This window comes from Entelurus aequoreus, linkage group LG06 (genome assembly GCF_033978785.1).
Source record: "Entelurus aequoreus isolate RoL-2023_Sb linkage group LG06, RoL_Eaeq_v1.1, whole genome shotgun sequence".
NCBI classification, from domain to species: Eukaryota; Metazoa; Chordata; class Actinopteri; order Syngnathiformes; family Syngnathidae; genus Entelurus; species Entelurus aequoreus.
The window spans coordinates 39,399,402-39,415,922 of NC_084736.1; the positions used below are offsets into that span (position 1 = coordinate 39,399,402).

The 16,521-nt window shown below is 35.1% G+C and overlaps 1 protein-coding gene across 1 annotated transcript in view; it reads left to right on the forward strand.

The window, feature by feature from the left end:
• Positions 1 to 16,521, forward strand: part of LOC133652217 (collagen alpha-1(XXVII) chain B-like) — a 276,843-nt gene that overhangs the window by 169,965 nt on the left and 90,357 nt on the right. Inside the window, exon 28 of the mRNA XM_062050720.1 lies at positions 14,392 to 14,445. Within this exon, the coding sequence (XP_061906704.1) occupies positions 14,392 to 14,445 (54 nt within the window). The remainder of the gene's footprint in view (positions 1 to 14,391; positions 14,446 to 16,521) is intronic.

The window sequence follows — 16,521 nt, forward strand, 5'->3', positions numbered from 1 at the left end:
TTTGTGTGTGTTAATAAATATTACTGGTTCTTGACGATAAAATACTATTGTTTAATTTAAAGTTAAAAAATGTTATTATGTCTTGTTTTATTACACATTTCAAGTATGACATTGAGTTGTAATTACAGTTGCAAGTCCAAGACGCTAGATAGCAGTAGTACATAGTTGTATGGTGTTGGTCTTTTGTTGTGCCCTAAAAAGTGTTAATACTGTAAGTATTGTAATATTACGCGCCGACTCTTTAAATGTAACATGCATCTTAATTGTATTTTTTTTATTAACAAATTTGGAGGTGTTGAAATTGGCATGTAAATTAGCAAAGACAATGTAAATTAGCACAAGCCAGTGCAATTCTGGAAAAGCAAAAGCTTATTTTACTTACGTTAGATCGTTTTTTTGAGTCAATTTCTCGGTTGGCATTGAAAATCGCAACTTTACCAAGAGGTCGTTTGGTAATCGGCAAGTGCCAAAGCGCTAAGTTGGCAACCGATTGCGACGTCACGTGCAACCAAGGTACTGTAAAATGGAACCGCTGGATTTTACGTAAATTGGTGCCCAGTTGGACCGGAAAGAGTGCCAAAAAAAAAAGTACTGGATTCGGTGCCTATCCTGAAGTGAAAAGCTAAACCACCATGTAGCAACAGTGTGTCTAAGTCAGGGGTCACCAACCTTTTTGAAACCAAGGGCTACTTCTTGGGTACTGATTCATGCGAAGGGCTACCAGTTTGATACACACTTAAATAAATTGCCAGAAGTAGCCAATTTGCTCAATTTACCTTTAACTCTGTTATTATTAATAATTAATGATATTTATCTTTGTGGAAACACTGATCATCTTAATGATTTCTCACAATAAATATATATAGAAACAGATAAATATCAATATGCAACACTTTATTTTTATATTTTCTCTAAGTGCACATTTTTCAAATTGAACATTTTCAAATGATCACTTCTAAGACAGTCTTGTGAAATCACAATATCCCATTTTAACTAGCTAGCCACTAACATTTTTTAACAAATCATGAATTACTTTGCACCATGTTTGTACAAATAATAACTCATGTAAAATACAAAAGTAAACTCTCAAATTTTTAAATCATGTCACACTTTGAACAGGACACCAAATCTGTTATCTGTTTCTTTGTCAGTTAGTGGGAAGCCTGGCATTGCATGCTGTTAACTAGTGTGTTGTACTCTGGTGTGTAACTTGACACTGCAACTCTGAGTGAGTCTTGCAGATGTGCATCAGTGAGGCGTGTTCTGTGTTTGTTCTTGATGAAGTTCATGTCAGAAAAGGCTGATTCACAAAGATAAGATTTTTCCTCATTGTTTGCGGAACCTTCTTAATCTTTTGGACATATTTTCACAGCAATCTGGCCTAAAGCTTAATTATGATAAATGTAAAATGTTAAGGATCGGAAATCTAAAGGGAACGTCCTTTCGAATGGAATGCAAAGTGCCTGTTTTGTGGACAGATGGACCAGTTAACATACTTGGTGTTGTTGTCCCAGAAAATCTGGAAGATCTAGGCTCAGTAAATTATGATAATCGACTAAGAAAGCTGGACAAAATTATGCAATTATGGAAAGGGAAATCCCTAACCTTGTATGGTAAAATGTCTATTGCCAACTCGTTAATTATTCCTCAATTTATTTATTTGTTTTTGTCATTACCAGCTCCATCACAAAATGTTTTAAGATTTATGAGCGGCGGGTCTTCGATTTTGTCTGGAACGGCAAACCAGAAAAGATTAAAAGAAAGGTTTTGTACAAAGAGTATGAATATGGGGGCCTGAAACTTCTCAACCTTGAAGCTATGTGTCTGTCTTTAAAAGCATCAATTGTTCCAAAGATGTATTTAAACATTGAGTGGTACACAAATGTCCTGTTGGACAAAAAACATGTACTGTATCAAAAGAAATTGTATCCTTTTTTACAAGTGATTCCCTCCCAGATAGTCTGCTGGGAAACATGGCGGGGTTCATAAAGGAAACAATCCACCCACAGTGGTGTTTTCAATTTTATGTGCCAGAAAAAAGAGACAATATTTTGCAGCAGTTAATATGGATGAACTCTAATATTGTAATAGATGGAAAGCCTTTCTTTTGGAAAAATATGTTTGAAAGAGGAATCATTTTTGTCAATGACATTATCAATGAGAATGGTAAAATTATGAAGTATGATGCATTTAGAACTATGTATGGTGATGCTTGCTCAAGCTTTTCATTTTATCAACTAACTGGAGTAATTGGGAAAAGATGGAAACAAATAATTAATTATGGAACTACTACATTATTACTTTGTAAACCTCTAATAAGAAATTCTAGTTGGCAAAAAGGAACTAAAATAAATAGAAAAATATATAATTTTTATTTAATAAAGAAATCTTTGAAGGCTGCCTCATACAACACAAATGGAAAATGGGAGGACTTTTTTGACTGCCCGTTGCCATGGGATGCCATATTCAAACTAATCTATAAAACCACTATCGATGTGCAAAATCGTTATTTTCAAATTAAAATTATTTATAACTTCTTACCCACGGGGAAAATGTTAAAATTATGGAATATGACAGAGTCAGATGATTGCCGGCTAGATGCACTGGGTGACACAGCTCCAACAGTTCATGAAAAAGCTTGAAAATAAGTTCACATCCATCCAGCAGAGCAACATCTTCATGTTTATAAGGAAGATAAACATCAAACTGCCGGATCATTTTTGTGATTTTGGACTTGTTGGAGACTTTTTGATGACATGTGCTCCAATGCATTGACACGCCATCAATACTGGATTGCCTGGAATCAGAAAGTATTTTGAAAGATCAACTGGATTCTAAAAGTACTTTTCCTCACTAAACAATGGCGACTAAGAAGTTAGCAGAAGAAATGGAAGAGGTGAAAAAGTCTCTGAATTTCATGTCAGAGGAACTGAGTAAAGTAGCAAAACAGCAAACGGGCCTTCTGGACTTAATTGATGAAATTAAGCAGCTGAAGGCAATTATCAAAGACAAAGACAAGAAGATTGAAGAACTTGAAAGAAGAGTGGACGATCTAGAGCAGTACTCGAGGATGGATGACCTGGTGATTTCTGGGCTTGAGACAAGCCACCGCTCCAATGCAAGGATCACAGCAGGTGACAAGGAGGGAGAAGGTGCACCAAGAGGTGAACTGCACACACTTGAGCAGCAAGTCATCAAATTCTTCAATAACAAAGGAATTCCTGTATGCAGTTCAAGTATAGCTGCATGCCACACCATTCCACTGAAACAAAACAACAGATCCAACATCATCATCCGTTTTGTGAGTAGAAAACATAAAATTGAAATGCTTAAACTGGGAAAAAATTTGAAAGGCACAGGAGTATATGTAAATGAGCATCTCACAAAGAGAAACGCAGAAATTGCAAGACTAGCCAGGATCTTGAAAAAGGGAAAGCGAATCCAGGACACATGGACAAGGAACTGTAAAGTAATGATTAGATTGAATGGTCCACCAGAACAAGCAAGAGTATTAGTGGTCAGAGACTTGAAGGAACTTGAACAATATCAATGAAAAAGATAATGATGATAAACAAGTGGAATAGTGGGGAAATGTTCCTTGTTTATTGTGTACTGTGTGCAGAGAAACAGTGTGGACAAGCAACATGATGGAAGAACAAATGAGCTGCACAAAATTCAAGTCTTTTGACTATCATGATCATAAATGCTATGAGTTAGAAAATAACATTGACCCAGATATTCACTTCTATCAGGACTCTAATGTGGACTGTGAGTATTATACTGATGAACAGTTTAATTCAAATGTTAAAATGGAAGGCTTTTCTGTGATTCATTTCAACAGCAGGAGTCTTTACAGTAACTTTTCCAAAATTAAAGAGTATCTTAAACAAATACAGCAAAGGTTTACCATAATAGCAATTTCAGAAACTTGGTTGAGTGATAGTAAGGAATTACTGGATGGATTAGAGGGATATGAAATGTTTTGGCAAAACAGGATGAACAAAAGGGGAGGAGGTGTTGTATTGTTTGTGATGTCCTCTCTCAAATGTAGGCTGATTGCTGACATGACAACTGCTATTGACAATCTGATGGAATGTGTAACTATTGAAATCAGTGTTGAAAGATCCAAAAACATATTAATTAGTTGTATTTATAGAACTCCAGGATCATGCATTGATCAATTTAATAAGAAAATGTTTGAGTTATATGAAAGACATAATGATAAGGTGATCTTGATTTGTGGTGACTTCAACATTGATTTGTTGAAATTTAATGATCACATGAAAACCACTGATTTTGTTAATCTTATGTTCAGCTTGAGTTTCTTTCCACTAATTGTAAAACCTAGCAGAATAACAAAGGACAGCTTAACACTGATTGACAATATTTTTATAAATGTATTTGATGGGAATAGAAAAAGTGGACTCTTAGTGACTGATGTAAGTGATCACTTGCCTGTCTTTACAGTGATGCAAATGAACAAGGAGACAAACTTACAAACAAAAAGACAAATAAATAACTTTGTTAGAATAAAATCACCAGAAGCAGTTAAGGCATTCAAGGCTGATCTTTTAAATCAGGATTGGCAAAATGTTTTTGTGGAGGACACTAATGAAGCATACGATACATTCCTGGATATATTTCTGACACTTTATGACCATCATTGTCCATTGAGAGAATATAAGCAAAATACTAAAAAGAGGGAGAAACCATGGATAACAGGTGGTTTAGTAAAAGCCTGTAAAAAAAAAAAAAGGCTTTACAAGGAATTTATTAAGCATCGAACAACAGAAAATGAGGATAAATATAAAAAGTATAAAAACAGATTGACATGTATCATGAGGCTGCAACAAAAAAACTATTATGAACAATTGCTGCATAAACATAAAAATAATATAATTGAAACCTGGAATGTGCTTAATACAATGATTAAAAAATCTAGCAAAAAGGATTTTACAGCTTATCTGGTAAAAGATGACAACTCAATTATTGAAAATATAGAAGAAATAGCTGAGGAATTCAATAAGTTTTTTGTGAATGTTGGCCCAAATTTGGCAAAAAATATAAATTTTAATATGAATGATGAGAAAAAGTTAAAGCGTGTATCTGACATTAAAAATTCAATGTTTCTTGGCGGAGTTTGTGAAAGTGATGTGTTAGAAGTGGTCAGAAAGTTTAAAAACAAAAAATCTGTCGATGGTAACAACGTGGATATGTCACTCGTTAAAGAAGTGGTGGATTGTGTCCTGAAGCCGTTTACTTATATATGTAATAAATCTTTATCAACTGGAACTTTTCCTGACAAAATGAAAATTGCTAAAGTTATTCCAATTTATAAAAATGGTGATAAACACATGGTCTCAAATTATAGACCTGTGTCTCTACTACCTCAATTTGCAAAAATTCTTGAGAAATTATTTGTAAATAGACTTGATCAGTTCATTGACAAACATGAGCTACTGAATGATCAGCAGTATGGCTTCAGGAGTAATCGATCTACATCCCTAGCAGTGATGGACTTTGTAGAAAACGTAGCTACAGCAATAGAAAAGAAACAACACACCGTTGGAGTATTTATTGACTTATGTAAAGCTTTTGACACAATCGATCATTCCTTACTTCTGCAAAAATTGGAAAACTATGGCATAAGAGGTGTTTCACAACAGTGGTTAAGTAGTTATTTAAGCAATAGATCTCAATATGTGGAAATTAATAAGACTAAATCACAGCCAAGAAGAGTAACTTGTGGGGTGCCACAAGGCTCGGTATTGGGACCTAAGTTATTTATACTATATTTAAATGATATTTGTTCAGTGTCTAATAAATTGAAATTTATTATGTTTGCAGATGATACAAATGTATATTGTTCAGGAGAAGACTTGAAGGAAGTGTTGAGGATAATAGATGTTGAGTTGATTCAGCTAAAAAAATGGTTTGATATTAATAAGTTATCATTAAATGATAAGAAAACTAAGTTTATGGTGTTTAGTGGTGCAAGGACAAACTGTGAAGCAAAATTAAAATTAAATCAAGTGGAAATTGATAGAGTATATGAAACTAAATTCTTGGGAATAATAATTGATCATAAATTATGTTGGAAACCGCATATTGAATATATAAAGGGAAAAATATCCAAATCCATTGCTATTCTTTATAAAGTAAAACACATGCTGAATAAGAAATGTTTGCATATGTTATATTATTCTTTTATTTTTCCATATTTAACATATTGTGTTGAAGTTTGGGGAAATGTTTATAAAACAAACGTAGACCCAATAATTAAACTTCAAAAACGGGTCATTAGAATAATACACAAAGCGTGCTACTATGAACATACCAATCCATTATTTATAAGTTCTAATGTGTTAAAATTTTCAGATATTGTGTTTTTAAAAACAATGGAAATTATGTTTCGAGTAAAGAACAACAGCCTTCCAGCTTGTATTCTTAGGTTATTTCAATTAAGAGGAGTAAACTATAATTTACGGGGGATATTGGTTTTCGAAATATGTAAAGCAAGAACAAATACAAAATACAAATGTATTTCAGTTTTAGGAGTTAAATGGTGGAACAAGCTCAGTGATGAGTTGAAGACATGTACTTCTTTGTTAAGGTTTAAGAAAACATTGAAAGGTGAAATAATTGAAAATTATAAAATATAGCAACGATTACTTTCATCCCATTGATTTTTTTTTTCTTTTTAATGTTGATGTTCCAGGTAATCTTATTTTCAGTGAAGGTATAGGATAGGCAAATATAAGCCTTGGCTTCAGCCTATTCCTTTTTCGGTCATGCTTTTTTCTTTTCTTTTCTTTTTGTGTGTAAATGTGTATGATTGTTATATATGTATAATTTGTACTGTACTGTCACACAAAATGGTTAATGGTTGATCATATGACCGAAATAAACTTATTTCATTCATTCATTTCATTCATTCATTCATTCATTTCATTCATTGCCGATTTTGTTGTCAGGAGCCTGAATCCACCCTGCATTTGTTTTGGTATTGTCATATTGTGTCTTTGTTTTGGGTGGAAGTTGAAAAATGTGTTTAAGGATTGGTTTGTTTATGAAGCTTAATGTGGTTTCTGTTATTTTAGGAGAATTCATTGACAATCATGATTTAGTCAATTTAATTATAGTACTCGGTAAAATGTTTATTTTTAAGGCCAAAAACAGATATTCACTTAGTATTACTTTCTTTAAAACATTTATTCAGTATTTTCTAACTTTAGAAAGTTACATGGTTGAAAACGATAATGATGCCAAAAAACATTAAAAAAAAGATGAGAAGTCCTCAAAGGCTTATTTTGAAAGTATAATTATGTTTATAGATTATATGATATCTGTTGTTGTGTTCCCTAATTTGAGTGACCTGGACATAATCTTGACTGTACATAAATGCTTATTTTGAAAATGTAATTTTGTTTATAAATTATATGCAATCTGTTGTGTTCCCTAATTTTTTTCTGTGTACATGAATGAAGGTGTGTGTTGCTGAGTCCGACTTGGACATTTTTTGGACTGGGCCTGGTTTTAAAAACCCTTTAAACAAATCTAATTTCATTGACAACCTGGTCTGTTGAAGATACGGCCCTTTTTTTAAAAATAAAATAAAATAAGATAAATAAATAAAAAACATTTTCTTGGATAAAAAAGAAAGTAAAACAATATAAAAATAATTACATAAAAATAGTAATTAATGAAAATGTTAGTGGACCAGCAGCCTATACAATCATGTGTGCTTCAGGGACTGTGTCCCTTGCAGATGTCTATGTTGTGGGAACCAGAATATTGGTAGCAGAAATAAATAACCCCTTTTGTGTGAGTGGGTGTGGATGAGTGTGCATGGGGGAGGTTGTTTGGGTTGATGCACTGATTGAAAGTGTATCTTGTGTTTTTTCTATGTAGATTTCATTTAAAAAAAAAAAAAAAAATTGTTTTTTATTTTTTTTAATTTTATTTTATTTTTTTTTTTATTTTTTATTTTTTAGAACAGGCCCGCGGGCGACCCATCTGGTCCTTACGGGCGACCTGGTGCCCGCGGGCACCGCGTTGGTGACCCCTGGTCTAAGTGCTAAATGTTCATCAACAAAATACAAATATAACTAAACGGTGATTTAAAATGTCCATTCTTACTGGGATGGTTGTATCTTTCAGCACATGTGTTCCTAGCAATGTCATCGAGTTGAGAGCCAGTATAAACGGATTCAGTCGGTTCAGATTCCTAGCTGGTCCAGTATGGAATTTTTAAGTTGAGCCCTCAAGGCGACCCTAGGGTCCTTTTTTGGCTTTTGAAGATGACATCATGCGACATAATGTTCATTTTGAAAATGAGTGAGATGAAATATGGCCTCAGGATAAAGGAATTAATCTCAAAATGTGCAGTTATTTTTAGCACAAGCGATACAGTTAGACTACGATTTAGGCCTGAGGACACTTTTGACTCCCTTTATAACGGCCATTTTTGATATACTGTCAAAAAAGGTTTTTTTTTGTTTTTTTTTACAAAAAGGTTATAAAGCGTGCAAAAACATTTAAAAAATAACAAAAACCTAACATAAGTGGATAGATATGAAGTTGATCTACAAATTTAAGCGTTGAAAGTAAAAAAAAAACTATTAATGTATGACACTTTTATGAGTGGGATCCTGAAGAGTCCGAGGGTCTTCTAAAGTCGTCTTTTATTGAAAAGGCTCAATGCTCAAACCATTATTATGAATCAAAACCAATGTTGTTGTGTATTATCGACCTATTCAAGGCTCCAATTACTTCACATCAAACATTTCACTTTTGAAATATTTCAGTGTGTTTTTGCCATTACAAAAAAATGTGATTTCTTTGACAAAAAGTGCATAAAACATAAAAAAAACATAGAAAACTTGATTTCAACAAATAAGCTCTGAAGTTGATCTATATCACAGGTGTCAGACTCAAGGCCCGGGGACCAGTTCGGGCCCGCCACAATGTTTTATGTGGCCCGCAAAAGCCTGGAAGTAAAGTACACTAATAAAACACTTCATCTTTTCTGACTAAATATATTCCTTCTTTCAATTTTGACAGGCAAATTGCATGCGATTCATACAACTGCATGTTTTTTAAACTTGAGAACAATCTGAACATGCAAACAAATATTGTATAAACACATAAACACATATTGGTGGATAAAACAAGACTAGCAAAATTGTAAACAACAAAAAAAAGTAAGAATTTGTAATGTAATGCGAAACACTCTGAACATTGAATACAAGTCAGGTGTGTCCAAACATCTTCCACTAAGGGTCGCATACTAATAAGTCAAGGTATTAAAAAAAAAATAATAATAATACATACAAAAAATACATTATTCTACTTTATTTAAAGATACAAATTTAGGGTCAGCTTTGTGTTTTAAGTGAAAGTAGATTATTAGTTATTAGTATCAAAATGTCAGCTTTTTCTCATGACATTATTAAGTTAAAGTACCAATGATTGTCACACACACACTTGGTGTGGCGAAATTATTCTCTGCATTTGACCCATCACCCTTGATCACCCCCTGGGAGGTGAGGGGAGCAGTGAGCAGCAGTGGTGGCTGCGCCCTTTATGTCTTTTTGCTCTTATATTTATTTTTACTGTCTGATTTACCTACATAATCATGAATAGTACACACTGTCACCTATAACACAAAGCTGACACTAAGCTTTGTCTTTAAATGTATGTTTAGCATTTTTTACTAAATCAAAATATATCAGAATCAGTGGCGTGCCGTCACTAGAGGCAGGGGAGGCATGGCCTCACCTGCCATCATGGAAAGAAAAGAAAAAAAGTAAAAAGAAAGAAAAATAATTAAATTGTTATATGTATCCAGTGATTATACTAAAGTTATTTTCCATTTAACTTCACCAGTTTTAGATTATTTTTATTTGTATTTTCACATTTGCCGTTCAAATACTGAGAAGAGACGGTTGAGGCACGTCACTGCGTTGTGCCTCAACATGGATTGTGCGCAATGACTAGGCTAACTGCTGGCCTGCTGTGCAGTGAGACCGTATTGCTATATGAATTATATTATACATTTCCATAGTTTAGTTAGCTGAGGTATATAATGTACAGTGTATTTTGTCAACAACTGTATGTGTGTCACGTATTTCTTGTGATGAGCGATCATAAAACTGGAGGCTCGTCTCATAACCCCGCCTCCTGGTGCCAAGCACCTCCGCCGCAGAATGCACCGCCCGACGGGCGCGCCACACCAACCAAAGCCCACACCCAAACCCTCCACGTGCAAGACCGAATCCACCCAAAAAAAGTCACTTAACAAGAAGCCAAAAAGTGCAAAAACAACAATGCTCGTGCGGCGCGCCGGAGGAGCCGTGAACAGGGACACAACATTAGGTACACCTGCAGACTGCAGCGCGGATTTCATAATTCATTCATTCACAACTCTTCCAACACGAACACCACTGCTCCCGCACTTATAAGTAAAGGTAAGACCATAATAACGTTTTTTTTTTATTAAATGTGCTTTTTTGTGTGCTACAGTTTGTAAGTGTAAAGTTAAAGTTAAGTATACCAATGATTGTCACACACACACTAGGTGTGGTGAAATTTGTCCTCTGCATTTGACCCATCCCCTTGTTCACCCCCTGGGAGGTGAGGGGAGCAGTGGGCAGCAGCGGCGCCGTGCCTGGGAATAATTTTTGGGGATTTAACCCCCAATTCCAACCCTGAGTGCCAAGCAGGGAAGAATGCTGGTATGAGCTTTTAAACATAACCCGTTAACTGCTGCCAATCAAATGGTGAATACGATACTCTTTAGGGTTCATATGTTTGTAAATCTGACTGTGATGAAGTCAGTGCCTCACCTGACATGAACCTCACCGCACGCCACTGATCAGAATGGTTCCCACATACTTTAACTTTTCATTATGCGGCCCATGTTGAAAACAGTTGCGACGCCTCTGTATTATTTACATATATATTCACTTATGATTTCAAAAGCAAGTACGTCATCCATCAATTTGTGTGTAAACAATGGAGATCCATAGGGAATTGTGTCATAACATAATGAGGCAATTATATATATATATATATATATATATATATATATATATATATATATATATATATATATATATATATATATATATATATTCACTGTAACATGCGTCCCTCTGAGAGCAGCAAGAACTGCAATGTGGCCCTCAATGAAAACCAGAATGACACCCTTGATCTAGAGATTTAGCATTGAAAGTAAAAATAAATAAATGCTTTTCTGTTAAGACTTTATTGAGAGAAACCCTTTCGACCTGTGACGTCCAAACATTGAAGGATTCCCTGAGGGTTAACTGAAAAACCTGACACACTGTGTCACTACACCAAAAAAGTAGTTCCTCTGTGTTGCTACACCGTGGTTAATATGCAGGTCGGCAGATGTTTAATTCTTAAAGCAGATGCTGTGACACAATGAATCAGAGCATCTTAATAAACTAACTAGAAAGGTATAGAATCAGAGGGTTGGTCTTGAACTGGATTAGAAGTTACTTAACCAACAGGAACACACGTCTACATAGCTGAAAATACTTTGTGGCGTACCACAGGGATCAAAACTCGGACCAAAATTGTTCAATATTAATATAAATGACATTTGTAAAGTTACAAAGGACTTAAAGTTAGTATTTTTTGCAGATGATACAACAGCGTTTTGTTCAGGAGAGAACACACAGAAGATAATAAAAATATTAAAAGAAGAAATTAACAAAAACAAAAAAAAGACTCTTTGAATCTCAGTAAGACTAAAATAATGCTATTTGGTAACATTAGAGGGGAAAGTCAAACACAAATACAAAAAGACGGAATAGAAATTGAAAGGGTAAAAGAAAACACATTTTTGGCTGTAATAAAAGATGATAAAATGAACTGGAAATCTCATGTAACAAATAAACAACATAAAGTGGCAAGAAACACGTCAATAATGAATAAAGCAAAACATGTTCTAAACCAAAAATCACTCCATATTCTCTACTGCTCACTGGTATTACCATACCTGATTATTGTGTAGAAATATGGGAAATAACTACAAAAGTACACTTCATTCATTAACGGTGTTACAAATATATCAATTATAATAATACATAATGTTGGATATAGAGAAAATACAAACACTTTATTTATTATATCACAATTATTGAAATTCAACATTGGGGTGCATGTACAAACATCTAAAATGATGCACAAAGCAAACTATAAACTGCTAGCCAAGAATGTACAACAATTTTTCTCAACAAAAGAGGAGAAATATAACCTTAGAAGAAAATGTAATTTCAAACATTTGTATGCACATACAACACTTAAAATCTTTAGCATATCAGTATGTGGAATTCAATTATGGAATGGATTAAGCAAAGAAATCCAACAAAACAGCAATATGATTCACTTTAAGAGACTATTCAAACTACAAGTGTTCACTAAGTACACACAACAAACATTATGATGAACATTATTAACCTTTTTTTTTTTTTTTAGATAAATATTATTTATGTATTTAATATTTGTTTACTTAATATTTATTTATTCACTGTTCTGTTACAGAGAACAAGGAAATGGGATAAGCTATGATATGAAAAGGGGTAGGATTAAATAAACTCAGCTTCTTCCTACTCCTTTTCTAATGTGTCGTAATGAAACAAGTGGAAACATGTGATGCATTCCATTGTATTTTATGCACGTTCCAAATAAACTGAAACTGAAACTTCATAGCTGAAATAGCCATTACCCGCATTGTTCGACGCCTCATGCTAGCAGCTTTTTACTGACCCGTGTTCTTGTCACACATTAGGATTGTGGATGATGAGGATCATTCTCCCCCAAAAAGTGTTTCCCTGTTTTATAAGGCAGTCTAGGAGGATGAAAGAAGGCCAGAAGCGACATTCGATGATCTTTGATGCAATATTCTCACAATACCATATTTTCCGGACAATAGGGCGCACCGGATTATAAGGCGCACTGCCGATGAGCGGTTCTAGTCAGGTCGATTTTCATACAAAAGGCGCACGATTATAATGTGCATTAAAGGAGTCATATTATTATGATTATTTTCTAAATGTAAAAGACTTCCTTGTGGTCTGCATAACATGTAATGGAGGTTATTTACTCAAAATGTTGCATAGATGATGTTTTACACATCACCTTCAAGTCGCTTTCTTTGACAGTCGCTTCAGGATGTGCCGTTTTGTTTACGTGCCTCCACTTCGACAGCGTCTTCTCCCCGTCATCTTTGTTGTAGCGGTGTAGCGTGTAAGGACGGGAGTGGAAGAAGTGTCAAAAGATGGCACTAACTGTTTTAATGACATTCACATTTTACTTCAATCAATAACTGAGCAGCATCTCCTCATCCGTGGCTCACGAGTGCAACAAAAACACCCAAAATGTGTCCCATGAAAAACTCTCTAATAACTAAAGTTCCTTGGGTGAATAATGTAAACTAACTACACCAGTATGTTTTAGTGCTTTCATGGTGAGTGTACTGACAGATATAAGTAAGAACTTTACACTACTTTATATTAGAAATGGCAACAGTGGAGGATGAATGTCCCATAACAAGAAGATAGAGAAAAAGAAGAAGCTTATCGACTACGGTGTCGGCACGGACTACAAAGGCGGACCCGCGCAATTTTTTAGAACTTATGCAGATCCCAAATACAGATCAGCAAGTACCAGAAAGTAAGAAAAGTTGGTTTTGCATAATATGTCTTATTTTACACACACACCATAATAATACTCCTATGTTAAAGCACAGTACAATCCATCAAGCGGTGTGGCTTCACAGCTTACCAAAGTCCTACTAAAACATTTTGATAGATTTTTGAGAATGTTGGTGTTGTTTACTTGAGTCATAGTGCAGTCTACATTTATATCTTATGTCTGACTGCCATCTACTGGCCACACTTATCATTACACCATGTACCAAATAAAATAGCTTCGAGGTCGGTAAGCACAACCACAATTATTCCGTACATTAGGCGCACCGGGTTATAAGGCGCACTGTCGAGTTTTGACAAAATGAAAGGATTTTAAGTGCGCCTTATAGCCCGAAAAATAGGGTAAGTGTTGTGTTTCATGAAGGCCATTTAAATGAGTGGTCAACATGACATCATTGACACACACCTGATTCGGCATCGTGCATTTACCATCCATGCTCTACTCCTTTGAACATTTAGAAGCCAACAAAAGTTCTGTGAATAACACGAGATCCAAACCTGTATTAGGAAATAAAACGTGCATATCTGAGTGCTGAAATGCCGTGTGTTGTAGAATGAAGTTAAATGTGACTTCCTGCAAACAGTAGATGATGGACACTTTTTTACCTTGTCTTGTCTGTCATTTATGACATGTTATTTATATTTGTAGGGACCTCCAGGCTTGAGGGGATCGAGTGGAGTCAGAGGACCCAAAGGCACGGAGGTAAATCCAACTATTTATTGTCAACTTACAAAAACGTCAGGTCTTTTACAACCAAAAGTTTGGAGACTTTTAAGTTCCTGCAACTTTTAGTTCCTATAGACCTGTGTGGTCAGTGTGTCGGCCGCATTGCATTGTTCAGAACTAAGTCAAAGACCATAAAATAGCCGATCACAGTTGTAAATGCAGGGGATTCCTGCAGAGCAAGAAACAGTAGATAACCTCAATGACGGTGGTTATGTATAATATGTACAAACTCACCACTTCACTGTGAGAATTATGACAAATTGTTAAATACATCTCTCTGGGAGGAGCCATATGTAATAATGTCATGTGAAGTCGTCATTAAATATGTCAAAATGCATTCATAAATCATGTTCTTTTCCAATACCTCTATAACTGATAACAGTAGTTAATATGCTCATTTCAAAGTTAGATTTACAGCCCCGAAATATTGTTATTGTTTTCATTTCGATGCCCCGCCCTCCACCGTTTGACCAAACTTGCTAATTTCCTCCTTGCTGGGTAAGTCAGGCATTTACCTTTTTTTAATGACTTGTAACAAATGACATTTAATAAATGTAATAAATGGACATTTGGTATGCAAACTTTATTGTCCGATACAGTCTATGATCTTGTCTAACAAAGCTAGTATGTTCCTGCTACCAATGCTTAGTGTGATGGTGCTTAGCTCCTAGTGTAATGCTTAGCATGCTAGCCCGGTCAATGACACATGGACATACATTGCTAACAGGGGAAATATATGCCTGTATGTCCATGTGTATTCCAACTGACAGGGCAAAATATATTTTGGACAAATAAAAACTATGTGGATATGGGTAGTGTCAGTGCCTATTTCCTTCTCAATATGCTGATATTATTTACTTTTTTAAATTCGATCTCAATTCTGTACACTGCTGCTGGAATTTTAATTTTAATTCAAATGATGAAATAATTCCTCATTGGTGTTTGCATATTGTGGACTACATGTACCAAGTTATATGGCAATCTGAAACGTTTGAAACAGTAGCCTATAGGTATACCTTGGTAAAATGTCTCCTCTTAGTTTTGGGCGTACATTAAGCTGCTAAGCATGCTCTACTTATTGTCACCAGCATAACCATTGCTAGCGTTGGTTGTAGTTGGTTTTAGTCTTGGTTTTCTGATAGTACTGACAATAACCATATGTATGTTGTGATATTGTACGCATGTAAGACGTACTTCTTCCTGAAAATAGCCTCATGCTGTGTAAAATGTGTTGGTTAGAGATTTGTTAATGACAACATGCTTGTCTATTCAGCTATTATGGTCCCAGCACCTCAACTCCTAGTAAGAAGCAGTGGAAGTTTGAAGTTTCTCAGAGTAGCCCAGTTCATCCAACTGGATTCGGCTCAGTCAGGGAGGGGACTACATAATTTTGACCGTGATTGCAGTACCATTTCTGGCCAGATTATTACATATGGCTCCTTTAAAACTTACCATGTTATTAATATTCTGTCTAAATTAAAGATTTTGCAGATTGTACATTTAAATTTACAGCATAATTTAATCATTTTAGGGGTTTGTGTTAAAGCATTAACCTAGTTCCCTTTTGGCTAACGACATGTTTTCCTGTATTTCTGTGGCAGGTGGGGTTATGTCTATGTACTTTATTTTAAACTGCATGGAAATGAACCATGCTGTGCCTTTAAGTGTGTTGGAACTGGCTGCAAGCAGCTATTTAACAGATACAGACCATTTAAGGCTCATTTTTAATGGCTCACTTGAAGGAACGTGTTGCGAAAGGCCATGTTGTGAGTTGACCAGTGAAAGGTTGTACACATACTTTAAGTTAAAATCCTCATGTAGTGCTCACATGTCTCAGAAACACTGGCATTTTGCAGACACTAATATTGATGACGGGGCAGTGGTTAGTGCTTGCGCTTCACAGTGAGAGAGTCCTGGGTTCGATTCCCGGGCTAAGGGTCTTTCTGTGTGGAGTTTGCATGTTCTAAAATTGCCCTAATTTGCGAATTCCTGGCAAACGCAGCTGCCGCTATTTTACCGTAAATTCTATTGGTACCAGACCTTAAGTCGCAG